The 12,332-nt window shown below is 43.5% G+C and overlaps 2 protein-coding genes across 6 annotated transcripts in view; one reads left to right on the top strand and one right to left on the bottom strand.

Moving 5' to 3' along the window:
• Positions 1-524: 524 nt before the first annotated feature.
• vnc (GNAT family N-acetyltransferase vnc) lies at positions 525-6,841 on the top strand. Of its 3 annotated transcripts, none has more exons than XM_089544508.1 (7): positions 525-829; positions 4,034-4,132; positions 4,198-4,256; positions 5,030-5,075; positions 5,139-5,299; positions 5,565-5,649; positions 6,674-6,841. In XM_089544508.1, exons 2-7 carry the CDS (start codon positions 4,046-4,048, stop codon positions 6,764-6,766), a joined length of 531 nt encoding a protein of 176 aa, XP_089400634.1. In that variant the 5' UTR covers positions 525-829; positions 4,034-4,045; the 3' UTR covers positions 6,767-6,841. The 3 variants fall into 3 exon arrangements, with proteins under 3 accessions (XP_089400634.1, XP_089400635.1, XP_089400633.1); XM_089544509.1 differs by having other exon boundaries at positions 531-821; positions 6,658-6,841; XM_089544507.1 differs by having other exon boundaries at positions 534-821.
• A 2,543-nt stretch (positions 6,842-9,384) lies between these two features.
• Positions 9,385-12,332, bottom strand: part of LOC149342212 (E3 SUMO-protein ligase RanBP2-like) — an 83,891-nt gene continuing 80,943 nt past the window's right edge. For all 3 annotated transcript variants that reach the window (XM_089544516.1, XM_089544515.1, XM_089544514.1), the window contains exon 16: positions 9,385-9,710. In XM_089544516.1, coding sequence (XP_089400642.1) covers positions 9,642-9,710 — 69 coding nt within the window. In that variant the 3' untranslated portion in view covers positions 9,385-9,641. The remainder of the gene's footprint in view (positions 9,711-12,332) is intronic.

A 12,332-nucleotide genomic window follows, 5' to 3' on the forward strand; every position in this document is an offset into this window, starting at 1 on the left:
TATTCATACATATATAACCTCAATCAAGATCTCTTACGTCAAAGATGCCTCGCTCGCCTGCCGGCCTAGGGGATTCAATTGCGTACAAAATTTATTCTTTTGAGTACAAAATAGCTTCTTCGCGGTCCGGCCATCTCCAATTATTTTTGGTCCTCTCCATAGTGCTGACGATGTATCCCTAGGGTTTGACTTCCATCACGTACTCTTCCCGTGAAAAGTTGTCCTTCGAAGTTTACTACGACAAAGTCATCCCCCTTGAAGGTGTTTTCTCCGGAACGCGTACAGCGGACCCTCAGGACGTTGTTAAAGAAGTGGTAGGAGTGTCCGTTTCCGATAGGTTGTCAAGACTTCTGGAGAGTACCTCGGAATCGCTCGCGGCCGCGCGCAGAAGCAGACATAAGGCGGACAACGATACATCCGCCCACCTCCCCTAGCGGACCCCATTTTGGACCAGTTCACAGGAGAAGCAGATGTCATACGAACACCCCCCGCGCCTGGATGTTTCGGCGGTTTCGGTCGTCCGTTGTCATGAAGATAACTCGTACACCATGGTCGAACACCATTTGCTGTAAACGTAACTGAAGTAAAGCCAGTTCTAGTGACTAAAATGAAGGAGCAGTGTAATAGAGCACCGCAGAGCAGTGTTTAGCCGAAAAAAGCTCGTTTTCCCTTCTCCGATTAAAAAGCCATAGCCTATAGTCGAGCCAGTGCTGGTCGAGCTGAGCCATAAAGGAAAGTCGTTTGGGCTTGCCGGCTGTGCTCCACGCTTCTTCTGCTGCCCATCAGTTCTCACTCGCAAAATGAACATCCGCTGCGCGAAGGTAAGGATGTGCGTATGAAATATGTGTCTACGTTGCACTGGAACGTGTAAATGTCCTTTCTCGGTTGAAGACACCTCGGATCTTTTCGTCGGTTCATGTTGCCGGTGGTGGGTTTCGTAAAGATTGACAAAGCACCTCGTTGTTCCTTGCGTTGAGAGAAACTGTTGCTTGCCTGGTGGGCGTCTGAAAGCGCGGTAGATTTTTCAGAGCAGGCACATGGAAATGACGCCGGTTGCACTTCGTAGAAACTCATTTCTTTTGACTGATGACTCGCTGTCGGTTTCACAAAATCGCAATCAAGCAAGGTAAAGTTGCTCAAATCTGAGCAGACATTGGAGAAATTGGGATAACTATCTATCAACCTATTTTCTTTTTCCGTTAAGAGTTGTAACCTCCTTATTGTCAATGTTCTGTAATTTGAACATATGAAACTAAGTTTTTCATTTCCCTTCAAGATACACCCTTCTTCGAAATTTTTGTTTTCGCATACTGTTTGATGATTGTGGAAAACATCGCAACTATAATATTTACTACCGACTTATTTAAAAACTTTTAGTTATTACTTGGAAGCGCATATTTTGGGCCTTATCGCAGCCGAGTGTTTGTGGAGCCCCTCTTGAAGGGAAAAGAAAAATTGTCGGCGATTTTGTGAAATAAAAATAAGGAACGAAGGCATGTGTATTTTAATAATAATATAGCATTCTTTGCGGGGGGCCGAGGCATTTTAGCAAAAGGCAGTACTGCCCCACGAAGGCTTGCTGACCCTGATGACCTAGGATGCAAAGAATGATGGAATGTGGGATATGAGGAGCGAGAGAGAGATGAAAGGCAGTCATTGTGCAGCCATCACAATATCTGGGATATGGGAGGCATAATAGGGGAAGGACGAATCGATGGTGGCAGGCAAATGTTGCCACAGAGAAATGGCACTGAGCAGCCAGGAAGATCTGTCACGTACAGTGCGTGCCACAAGCAGTTGTACAGTATTGTGCATCTTTATCGTGAAGACAAAAAATTTTTCTCGCCTCAACCGCTAGCTCGTTTGCGGTAAAACTGAGCACAGAGCTTGCGTATTGTGGTAACTTTAGTCTCGTAGCCAGTTTTACAATGATACTTACTTGATTCAGCCGTGAGTGACGCAAGTGTGTAATGATCTGTGCCGAGATCGACAAACTGAAAGCCGTCAGCACTGATTGGCCGCGAAGGGCGGCAGTGGCACCACCAGAGAACCTGCACAGCTAGTAATGCAGACCTCGGCGCCCTTTGCGGCGTGATGCTTTCCTATGCAAACAACAGATGGAGCCACTAACGCCCTTCGGCGAAAACCCAGAGTTGGCGGCTTTCGGTTCGTTAATTTCGAGGCAGACAATTACGGGTTTGCATCATGTGCAGCTGAATCAGGTAAGTATACCATTGACAAACTTAGTACGAGACAAAGCTTACCGCAATACCCAAGTTCTAAGCGCAGTTTCAGCGTAAATGAGCCAGTGGTAAATTGCTAGTGATTATTTTGCTGCCCCAAATGTGTACTTTTGACTTAGGTGTGTGAAAATTCTTTCATTCATAACCTAGTTCATCTCTTTCGAATGCACTTTTTAGTTTTAAAAAGCCACGAAACTTGGCATTATGGACTGCTCCTAGCAATAATGATATAACTGTACAGTTAACATTCTTGCTTTCGTGGTGTACTCTTGGTGCTCTAAGCAGCACCAAAGAAAACAAAAACACTGTCAAACTTCTGCCCTTCTCCAAAACGAAATAGTAATAGTGGTAGCTATAGGTTTTTGCTGGACTGCATTTGTGCGGAGCTGTACATGCATGGATGTTTCGCCTTGTGAATGGTGGGATTGTACGCTGTAAGGGCGTCACTTTTAATGCCTGAATTAATTTCGTGGATATGTAAATGTCCTTGTTCTCTCATCCTTGAGAGGTAAAGAAAATAACATATCTTGATTGACTGCAGTCCAAGTCTCCATAAAGTCCGATGTCTACAAGACCATGTCCTTATTTTTCGTCTTATGCAACCTAACTAGAAAAAATCATGCTGCGGAGATACAGCATTTATTTGGTTTGGTTTCATGTGTAAAGCGGTATTGCATTCTGCTATGTTACTTAAAAGAATACTGCATGCCTTTCGCATTTGCTAGTGCACATCAGGGATGGACCACACTTTAGTAGATTCCTTTTCAGGTTCAAGTTTTTTCGGGCGCCTGTTGTTGAGCCCTCTCTTTGGTACCAGTGCTTGTGATGGATTTTGCATGCTAGGATAGCTATAAGCTTGGTATCACAGGTGGCAGTTCAGGAAGAGACTGTTACCAGATAAGGCCCCACTATTCATTTTTTTTTATCCACAGTACATTCCGTCGAAATTGTAGCCTGAATCTTTTTGTTGTTGTACAAATTCTTATGACTCAATCCTGGTATGTAGCTGGTTATTCTGAGAAACAACTTTCCGTCCGAAATTTTAAATAAATTCTTGCCTGTTCTGGCTTACATTATTGATTTTTGCTTCTCCTGATTGTTTAACTGTATTTGTTTTCTCCCTGTGGACACATAATATACTTTATTGCAGTGGTTGCCTCGCATATCTCTAAGCATCTTATTTGACCGACTAATAATTTTCTCAGGCGTGCTCATGTTCCGCACACAGTATTGTTGCCCTACAGCGAATCGGCCAAGATGCGTAGATTGCCCCTACTATGCCTTTTCGTGCTCTTATTCATGCAGCAGGAGACAGAGTTGCCATCTTGTATGCAGCTACGACTTCTGTCATATCACTCTGTCACTTTTCTTGCCAGAGATACAAATTTCACAGGCTTCTTCATGAAATCATCTGCATTATCAGTTCACCTTATAGTGCCATTTTTGCCGCTTGGTGCCTGAAATGTGGTTTTTCGTTACCATTTTCAAAATCTTTAAAGATGCCTTTTGAAGTACCTAAAGGGTCGATCCCCAGTGGTGAGTGTGCAGTGGATGGCCATGGTGAAGGCAGATCCTCGATACAGTCTCCGGCCACTCAGATTGAAATTGATATTGGCTGTGTGTAGGGTTTGCAATTTTTGTTTATCTTCACTTTGCAGTCTGAATTTTCAACGATGTGCACAAAATGCAACTTTGACTTAATTGTGATTCCGTGCTGTTGTTACACCGGAAGCTGTTCATCGTCCCAACAGTGGCCGGTAATCACTGTTTTGCCCACAACACATTTGCAGACAGAGGACCTGATGAACATGCAGCACTGCAATTTGCTGTGCCTGCCAGAAAACTATCAGATGAAGTATTACTTCTACCATGGGTTGTCGTGGCCACAGGTATGAAACATTTAATGTCTGTGTGTGTGCAAGTGTCTTAATGAAGTGTAGTGTTTATCTTGCAGCTTTCTTATGTGGCTGAGGATGAGAAAGGAAAGATTGTTGGATATGTGCTTGCAAAAATGTAAGTAGCCACCTTCTTGCTGTTGTAGCAGTTATGGTGCTGCTGAAAGGGGCAGTAAATGGCTGATGGCTCTGTCTACTTTGTTCTCAGTCATACTAGCTACATTGGGTGATCTTGCTGAAATTTAGAAAGGTGAATTTGAAAAGGCATTTACAGCCTGTATGAATACTGCCTTTTCTTATGTGTACAACTTTTGTTTATCAGTCACGCAGGCCCTCGGTGTGTAGACGTGGTTATTGTTTGTCATTTTTTTTTTGATGCATTCAGTGATATTAATCTCTGTAATTAATTCTCGCCAGTTTTTTTTTTACATTTTCTTTGGCCATACCTTTTTCATTATAAGGTCACATCAGTCGGTGGGCTTGGTGGGTGCCACTTTAGTCGTGCCAGTTTGCTGAGGCAAGAGAAGTGTGTGTGGAAAAAAACTTATTCTCAGTTTGCCATATCATAGTTGTGTAATATGTTGAGAGCAGTAAAGGAAGAGTCATTCTTTGAAGTTTTTTTTTATTTGAATGACTGCCTCGGGGGGAACTCGGGAAATTCTTTCTCAGTTTAGATAAAGGCCATGAGTGATATTTATTTTTCTGCCCTGTCATTAACAGCTCACCTGTTCAGAATTAGTGCAACAGCTATTGCAGAACATAATATTTTAGTGATCTGCAGTGTGTGAATAATAAGACGAGCTCCTTGACCACTGTACATTTGAAGCACTCAACATTCCTTGACATAGTTCTTGCTAAATTTTCTTGTTGGTGCTTATTGTGTGTTTTTAGGGAGGAAGACTCTGATGATGATCCACATGGCCACATCACATCCCTGGTATGTAAGAAAGTTTTCCACCCAGGTCTACTGTGCAAAACACTCAGTCTACTTTTCTTCCAGGCTGTAAAACGATCGCACAGGCGTCTCGGGTTGGCCCAGAAGCTAATGGACCAGTCCTCTCGTGCCATGGTTGAATGCTTCAATGCCAAGTATGTGTCTCTACATGTACGGAAGAGCAATCGGGCAGCACTCCACCTCTACACTAACACACTTGGATTCATGTGAGTGTTTTCTTTAATAAACAAGATAACTGGATTAAACATGACAGCTCTTGCATTGTCAGTTCTGCTTTGCACATGAATGCTGCGTGAGCCCCTACAGTTTAAAACTGAGTGACAAATAATTGCTTTGATGCAATGTCACGTCTGCTTGTGAATAATGAAATGCATTTTATTGATTACATTTTTCACACACACTGTTGACTGCGGTACCTCTTTGAAGTGTATGTGCTGTTTCGCGTGTAGTAACGTTGGCCTTCTCTTCCAGGATCAATGAAATAGAGCCAAAATATTATGCGGATGGTGAAGATGCATATGCAATGAAGAGAGACCTTGTCAGCTTTGCAACACAGGTACAGATACAGGCGCAACCCAGATGAGTTGCTTTTTTTTTGTTTTTTTTTTGTTTTTTCCAACAGCTATGAAGATTTGTTGATCCTTGGTGAAGGGTTCAGATTCTCATTGAGAGAGAGAGAGACTCTTTAATGAAGAGCAGAGAATTTAGCCGGCGTTTAAAAATCGCTGGCATGCTACTCTGCGTAGGGAGGGGAATTTAGGAGATAAAGACAGAAGGAGAGCAGAGTGGAAGAGGTAAAAAAAAAAACGAAGATAAAATGCGGCCATGAAATGGGTACTAAGGATGCAATGGCGAGTATTGATGTAACCTATGGAGTGATGGAGCGCATAGCATGTCCACCTGTGACTAGTGACTCTGGTTCATTGTCACACTGGTTACCTCACAAAAATTCAGGGGGGCACTTTATTGACCTAAAGTGCGGTGAGGCAAAAGCCTTTGCGTTTTGGAGGCATCCATCTGATTCGACGCCTTTCTGCAAGCACACTCCAGCGTCCTAGACAAGGAGAACTACATATATGCGTTGGCAGGAAGTAGCGTAGCCATTAGCACGCTCGGCTGTGGAATGGAAGGATGGTGGTTCGAATCCCATCGTGCACAAAGATTTTTTTCTGGTCTGACTAGAAAAGCATGACACCTCTGCTGACAACCTTCTGTCGACAATGATAAGGCATTAAAGGCTTTTTTGCCTTAAAAGCTCCCAGGTTTATATCTCACCTGCTAAGAGCCACTTTGCTGAGACAAGAAACGTTCCCTCTTGTTTTAGCATCATATACTATGTACCTGTTAAAGAGAGTTACCACTGACCCGAAAGTTGTCGCAAATTTTGATTGTAACTGACTAGTACTTATGTTGGCTGTTAGAAGCAAGTATTCTTTGATGTTCTTGAAGGCTGATTTTAATCCAGGAAATCAAATTGACTAGTTAGTTTGTTGTGAGGCTTTGTGCAGCAGCTGACCTCAGGCTTGTCCTAACCGGGATGGTTTCCATCACTTATTTAAAAAAGGTGTCCATCATTCCAGAACAAGCTGAGCCCCACTGACCCATCCAGCTTTTTTGACTCCAAAAGTGGCAAGAAGGAGCGCGACAAAGAGATTGATGGTGAGAAGCACTAGCCATCCATCATGGGCATCACCTGCGACAGCATTCTTCACTGTTTTCCTCTGTGAAATAAATCGAGTGGTTGTTGACATTTTACCTCCTCAGCTGCAGCTGAAGGGCATGGTGCTTGACGCAGTCTTAGCTCACTTTGGGTCACACTGAGAAGCGCTACTGGATGTTCAAACACTGCTGTATAGTGTTTGAACACTACACTGTAAACACTGCCGATCAAACACTACAATATAATGCACATAATGTACAAACAATTGTTTTGAACTGAATCTCATTCAAACGTTGCAGACTGCAGAGAGTGCTCTGAAATAAACCGGAAGCCATTCGCAGATGAACTCATTTCACAACAGAATATGCCTTAGATCAGCAACATTTAGCCAAAATCACTGAGGACGTAAAAAATGGCCTGCATCTGAAAAAAAACACTAGAAAGGTCTGTGCAACATTCCCTTCACTCATGGTCTCTAGGCACATTTTGCTTTGGATGTTGTTCTTGTTCCGAAAGCACAACAGGTACATTGCAGTTGACTGTGCATGCTATGTGACATAGCGAGAGTACTCTTATCTGGCAATGTTCCACCTCGTAACAAAAATTTCGTTAGACTACAAAAAAAATCCCCATTTTGGGCACTCTGCGGCAGTGTGGAAAATTCCTGCATCTTGCCCTGCTTCCTTCCATACTCTTTTTCATATATCCTTGCTGTTTGTCTCGAGTAAGGAAGTCCAAAATGCAGGAATTTTCCAAGTACTGTATTTACTCTGTTCTAATGCAGTTTTTTTTTTTAATCAAAACTCTAAACGTGCGTACTGAAATCTAATGCAAAACCGAGACCATGCTACAGTGTATCTGCGCTGTTTTTCCTTCTTAAGAATGACTCGAGCATACCACCTGGTGCACTATTCATGCACTCAAGACAGCTGTAGTCATATATTCATTCTTTTAACATTGTTTCCTAGGGCATTAACCATCCAAACTGCTAGTGCAGTTGGATTCGGAGCAGGTGAACTACAGCAACCTTCGTGATGAGGTTGCACTCAAACCTTAGTCAGAGCTATATATACAAGGGCCAGGCGTTTCAAAGAAAAGAGAGAAAACGTTTGCCGTTTTTTTTTTCAGCCTTTTGAAGAAAAACTGCAGCAGTTAACAGGTCCTCCTACTCCAGATCTATAGGCAGACAACCCAACAGAAGGATGCGTGTAAGCAGGTCTGATAAGCAGATATGCACTTGAATATGGTACTTTTGCTTTCCTTCGAGTCTGAAATGGTTTCCTGCATCAAAAATATCAGCATGCAAGCCTCTGAAATGAACTGCAGAGCCGTGTTTCTTGATCCACTTTACAGCACTACCAAGGCCCACTGAACATTCCTTCGGATCCACATTCCTGATCCGAATGCCTATCAGTCTGCTTATCACGCGCCAAGCGTGTAGGTGCCATTTTTGAGGGGGGGGGGGGGGGGGGGGGGTTAACTCTGGTGCATTGCAGCAGCATTTTTCCAACCCCTATGAATACTCGTCCTTATATTTTAAAGCGTGTGTCAGTATACAAACTGTCGCGAAAATCCAGTTAACTGCTTCTACGGCATAATATAGACAGACTGCTTCCATATTTGTAATAGAAATATGAGCGACGCCACTTTAAAAATGTGCATTACAGGAAGCACACTTTACGACCTAAAAAATGTGCATTATTGACATTAAAAATTTCTAACTGCATTGCAGGTAGAGAAAATGTGAAAACCGGACTCTGCTTTTAAGTCGACGGCCTTAAGTTTCCCAATACAATAAACCAAAAGTTTGGTTTGGTTTGGGTTATGGGTTTAACGTCCCAAAGCGACTAAGGCTCCGTCCTTTTTCCTTTTTTCCTTATTGCCTAGGTTTAGGTTTATGGAGGTCTAACGTCCCGAAGCAACTCAGGCTATGAGGGACGCCGTAGTGAAGGTATCCGGAAATTTCGACCACCTGGGGTTCTTTAACGTGCACTGACATCACACTGTACACGGGCCTCTAGAATTTCTCCTCCAAAGAAATTCAACCGCCGTGGCCGGGGTCGAACCCGCGTCTTTAGGGGCAGCAGCTGAGCACCATAACCGCTGAGCCACCGCGGCGGCTAATAAACCAAAAGTGAGAAGGTTGATTAATTTTTGTTAACCGTTTAATCACTGAGCTCTAACATGTACAACATGTCCGCCTTGCTCTACAATCCACCTGCACAGATGTCTCTCGCAGGGCAGGGTTCAAAATTATAATGATCTGTAAACAGTTAATTAAAGCACTGGGGTGTGCATGCGAAGAAAGCCAACAGTCACAGAAACTAAGGAGCACAGGGGGATGTTTCTATTTTTTCTTGCTAAATTAAGGGTGCATATATAGTATCGCTTCAAGATTAGAAAGCAGGCTTGGTTTCAGAGACTGTTTGCTTTCTTTGAGTGTTATAATGAGCTCCTTATTTCCCTTCCCTTGTCTGCTGTAAGTTCCAAGTCCAGTGCCGAGTCGTTCCCGTGCTATTGCAAGACTGAGCTTGCATGTTGCCCGAAGATCCAAGTCTTGTGCTGGACACGCTTTCACTGCTTGAATAGTCAGGTGCACAACCAACATTGGAAGGATACACGTAAAAAATATTGTGAATCACAAGTGGCTTTTATTTTGGCATCCGCACTACAAGGGGCTGGCTCATAACAGCCTTTATGTACACTTAAATTTTAACGATTCGACTTAAAAATTGCCTAAAAGAATTATCCTAAAGTGCTGATTGTTGGCGCAGTAGACAATGTAGTTGCGGTTCCTGCACTGGATCACCATCAAAATGCGTAATAAACAGCACTATCAGTCACATAAATTAAATAAAAACAGCAGCAAGGCCTCCTCATAGCTTCCATCACTTTGGATGACTTGGAGGCTCGTCAATGGTCTCCACTATGGAACTGTTTACGGCTAGGTCCTTGGCCTGCAAGAAAGAAGCAGAATTCTTGAGAATGGACACCACGTCGGTGCTGAAACACTCGCAAATGAAATGAAAGCAAATACAACAAGAACGACCTTCATGAGACTTTCAAGAAGACATTGGATTAATTTCGAACACCTGAGTTTCTCTAAAGAACACTGGGCACAACTCCAGAGAATTTTGGCTCGCAGTGAAAGTCATCTGGCTTCCTGCGACTATTCTGATGTTGTTCAGCAAAAAAGACATTTATTTTTTCTGACACTCAATTCAAGCACTGGACATCCGAAACTGAGGAGGACTCCACAAGTACAGTTATGAAGTAAATGACAACACAACCCAGTCACAGAGGTCAGTGTGAAAAAAATCCGGTCTTTAATACACTGCAGTTTGCTTGTGAGAACAGCCGGTGCTGGTGAATGCCTTTGATTCATTTCTAGATAGTATGTTTTCAGTGAAATAAGTTCTTTGTCAGTAGGATGCGGCCATCCATTGATACAAGTTGGCTTTGATTTGAACTTGGTATCCCTTTAACCCTTTTTAGGACAGCGGGACACATGTGATCCCAAAGGCTTAGAGTGACCACGTTGGCCACCTCCGTACTTAATTCTGCGTGCTCAGTACTACCGACCTAAAGCGAACCAGTCAGCGTGTTTCTTTACCTTCACCTACTAGGCTTTCTTGATGTTCTATGTGTTTTTACAAGCGCAGGTGCAGGTACACACAGCTCACTTTGGCGCAAGGAATTTATTTTTGAAAACTCGTGCAGATTTTGAGCCTTTTCCTTCTCTGAACTGCCTCATAATACTGATGGAAGCAATTTTCAATTCTAATTCAGGCTTTCTTATGCATTAAGAGTACGGATATGAGATACAAATACATACTAAATTTTAACTCTTTATAAGCAGTTATTGGCACAAATGTATACCCCCCTTTTTTTCTTGCAAAACAGAACAACTGCTGAGTGATATTATTCAATTCCTAGAGTAATTCTGAGTGAAATTTTACCATCTGTATGCATCTCAGATATGCATACAGCTCACACCTTGTAACAGGTTAATGTGCACTAACATCACAGAGCACAGGGGTATTTTGCATTTAATCTCCATTGAAAAGCAGCCTCTGTGACAGGGATTTATCCCCTGACCTTGGGCTTGGCCACTACGCCACTGCCGTGGTGGGTAGGACCTCGCTATCCATCGTACCCTGAACCGCGAAGGACACCAAACGAAAGTGGATTTTGAAACACCCAAAGAAGAATAAAGACAGCGAAAGCTGGGCGAGAACATTCTCAATGCTTCAATTTCATCTGCCATCGACATGGCTTCGAACAGGAACCACAACTCATGTGACATAGCGGAAGATAGGCCCACATTGAATCGAGTGTGCGTTCATGTCATGCCAGTTAAGTGGCTTCCATTTGATGGAAAGACAATGCAAAAAATATGCCTGAGCAGTGGGATCTTGGAATATGTCGGGGAACCCTTTGAGGTCAAGACTAAACAGAAGCCTTGCATTACAACATGGCTCAGTGCCCACAACAAGGGGTTTATCATTCTAGCCTCAGATAGGGAGCCGCAATGGCTTCCACAAGATGCTGAGGAACCCCACAGATCCTGGCTTCCGTGCATTTCTGCCTATAATGCACGCAAATGCACAGCCCCTCAAAAAAAAAATGCCCAAATTCAATAAACAATAACTGGCTGTACAGCGAAAAAATCAGCCACAGTCAAACCCACTTATAACAGTATATCGGATATAACAATGAACAACCGCAGCACCACCAGCTTTACCATGTGTTCTATGATAAAATAAACCACTTAGAACAATGCTGTCACAGCACACTATGGGTTGAACGAAAACATCTCTGACGGAGGTCCGTCTGGTTGGGTCCGCAGCTGCTGGCACACTTTAGTCACCCCTGAAAAAGGGACCGAGTTGGTCCCAAAACGTTGGGCAAAATTAAATATTGGTTGGCGTCAGCTTTTTCTCTCACACTATGGGTTGTAACAATTAAATCTGGTCACTGAGTCAACCTTAAAAGAAAGGCTGAAATACAATGAGGAAACGCAAAAGTGCACGCGTATAGAGGTGACTGACTGACCGAGCCGATGCAGCACAGGTGAAAAGATCAAGTGACCACGCACTGGCAAACACCAGCGCACGTGCTTGCATGTTGCAGCGATATGGAAGAGGAGAGAAGAGAGATACTTTACCCCGTGCCAGGGGGCAAGGCAGAGAAGAAGGAAGCACGAAGCCATGTTGCAGCAGGCCATTATTCTGAGGGTGCGCCACTCTCAAAAAACACATCTGCTTGTCCCCCCCCCCCTTTTTTTTAACTTGGCCACCACGTTCCTCGCTTCTTGGGTTCAACATGTCCTGAGGGCAGGCTAGATGCTGCATTGCTCCTCTGTCAGTCAGTGCAGTGTATGCGTGTTGCCAGTGCGGTTTCTCTCATCTGCCATCACTGTTTCCTTGGTTTTGCAAGCTCCTTGGATTTCTCGTCAACGATCGCTTCCGGAAAGCATGCTTCATTTGGGATGCCAGTGGCAAGGCGGCTCATGAGACTCCCGGTGATTGGTCATCGGTAAATGGCGATGACTACAGCGAGTCAATTCTTGAAAGGAT

Source organism: Amblyomma mixtum, chromosome 5, assembly GCF_055824585.1.
Source record: "Amblyomma mixtum isolate Tamu chromosome 5, ASM5582458v1, whole genome shotgun sequence".
Classification (NCBI taxonomy): Eukaryota; Metazoa; Arthropoda; class Arachnida; order Ixodida; family Ixodidae; genus Amblyomma; species Amblyomma mixtum.

Excerpts from the sequence above, each read along its gene's own strand:
- vnc (XM_089544507.1), top strand. The coding sequence starts at position 801 with ATGAACATCCGCTGCGCGAAG. Across the intron at positions 4,257-5,029 it reads GGATATGTGCTTGCAAAAAT|GGAGGAAGACTCTGATGATG; the intron begins GTAAGTAGCCAC and ends GTGTGTTTTTAG. Across the intron at positions 5,300-5,564 it reads ACTAACACACTTGGATTCAT|GATCAATGAAATAGAGCCAA; the intron begins GTGAGTGTTTTC and ends CTTCTCTTCCAG.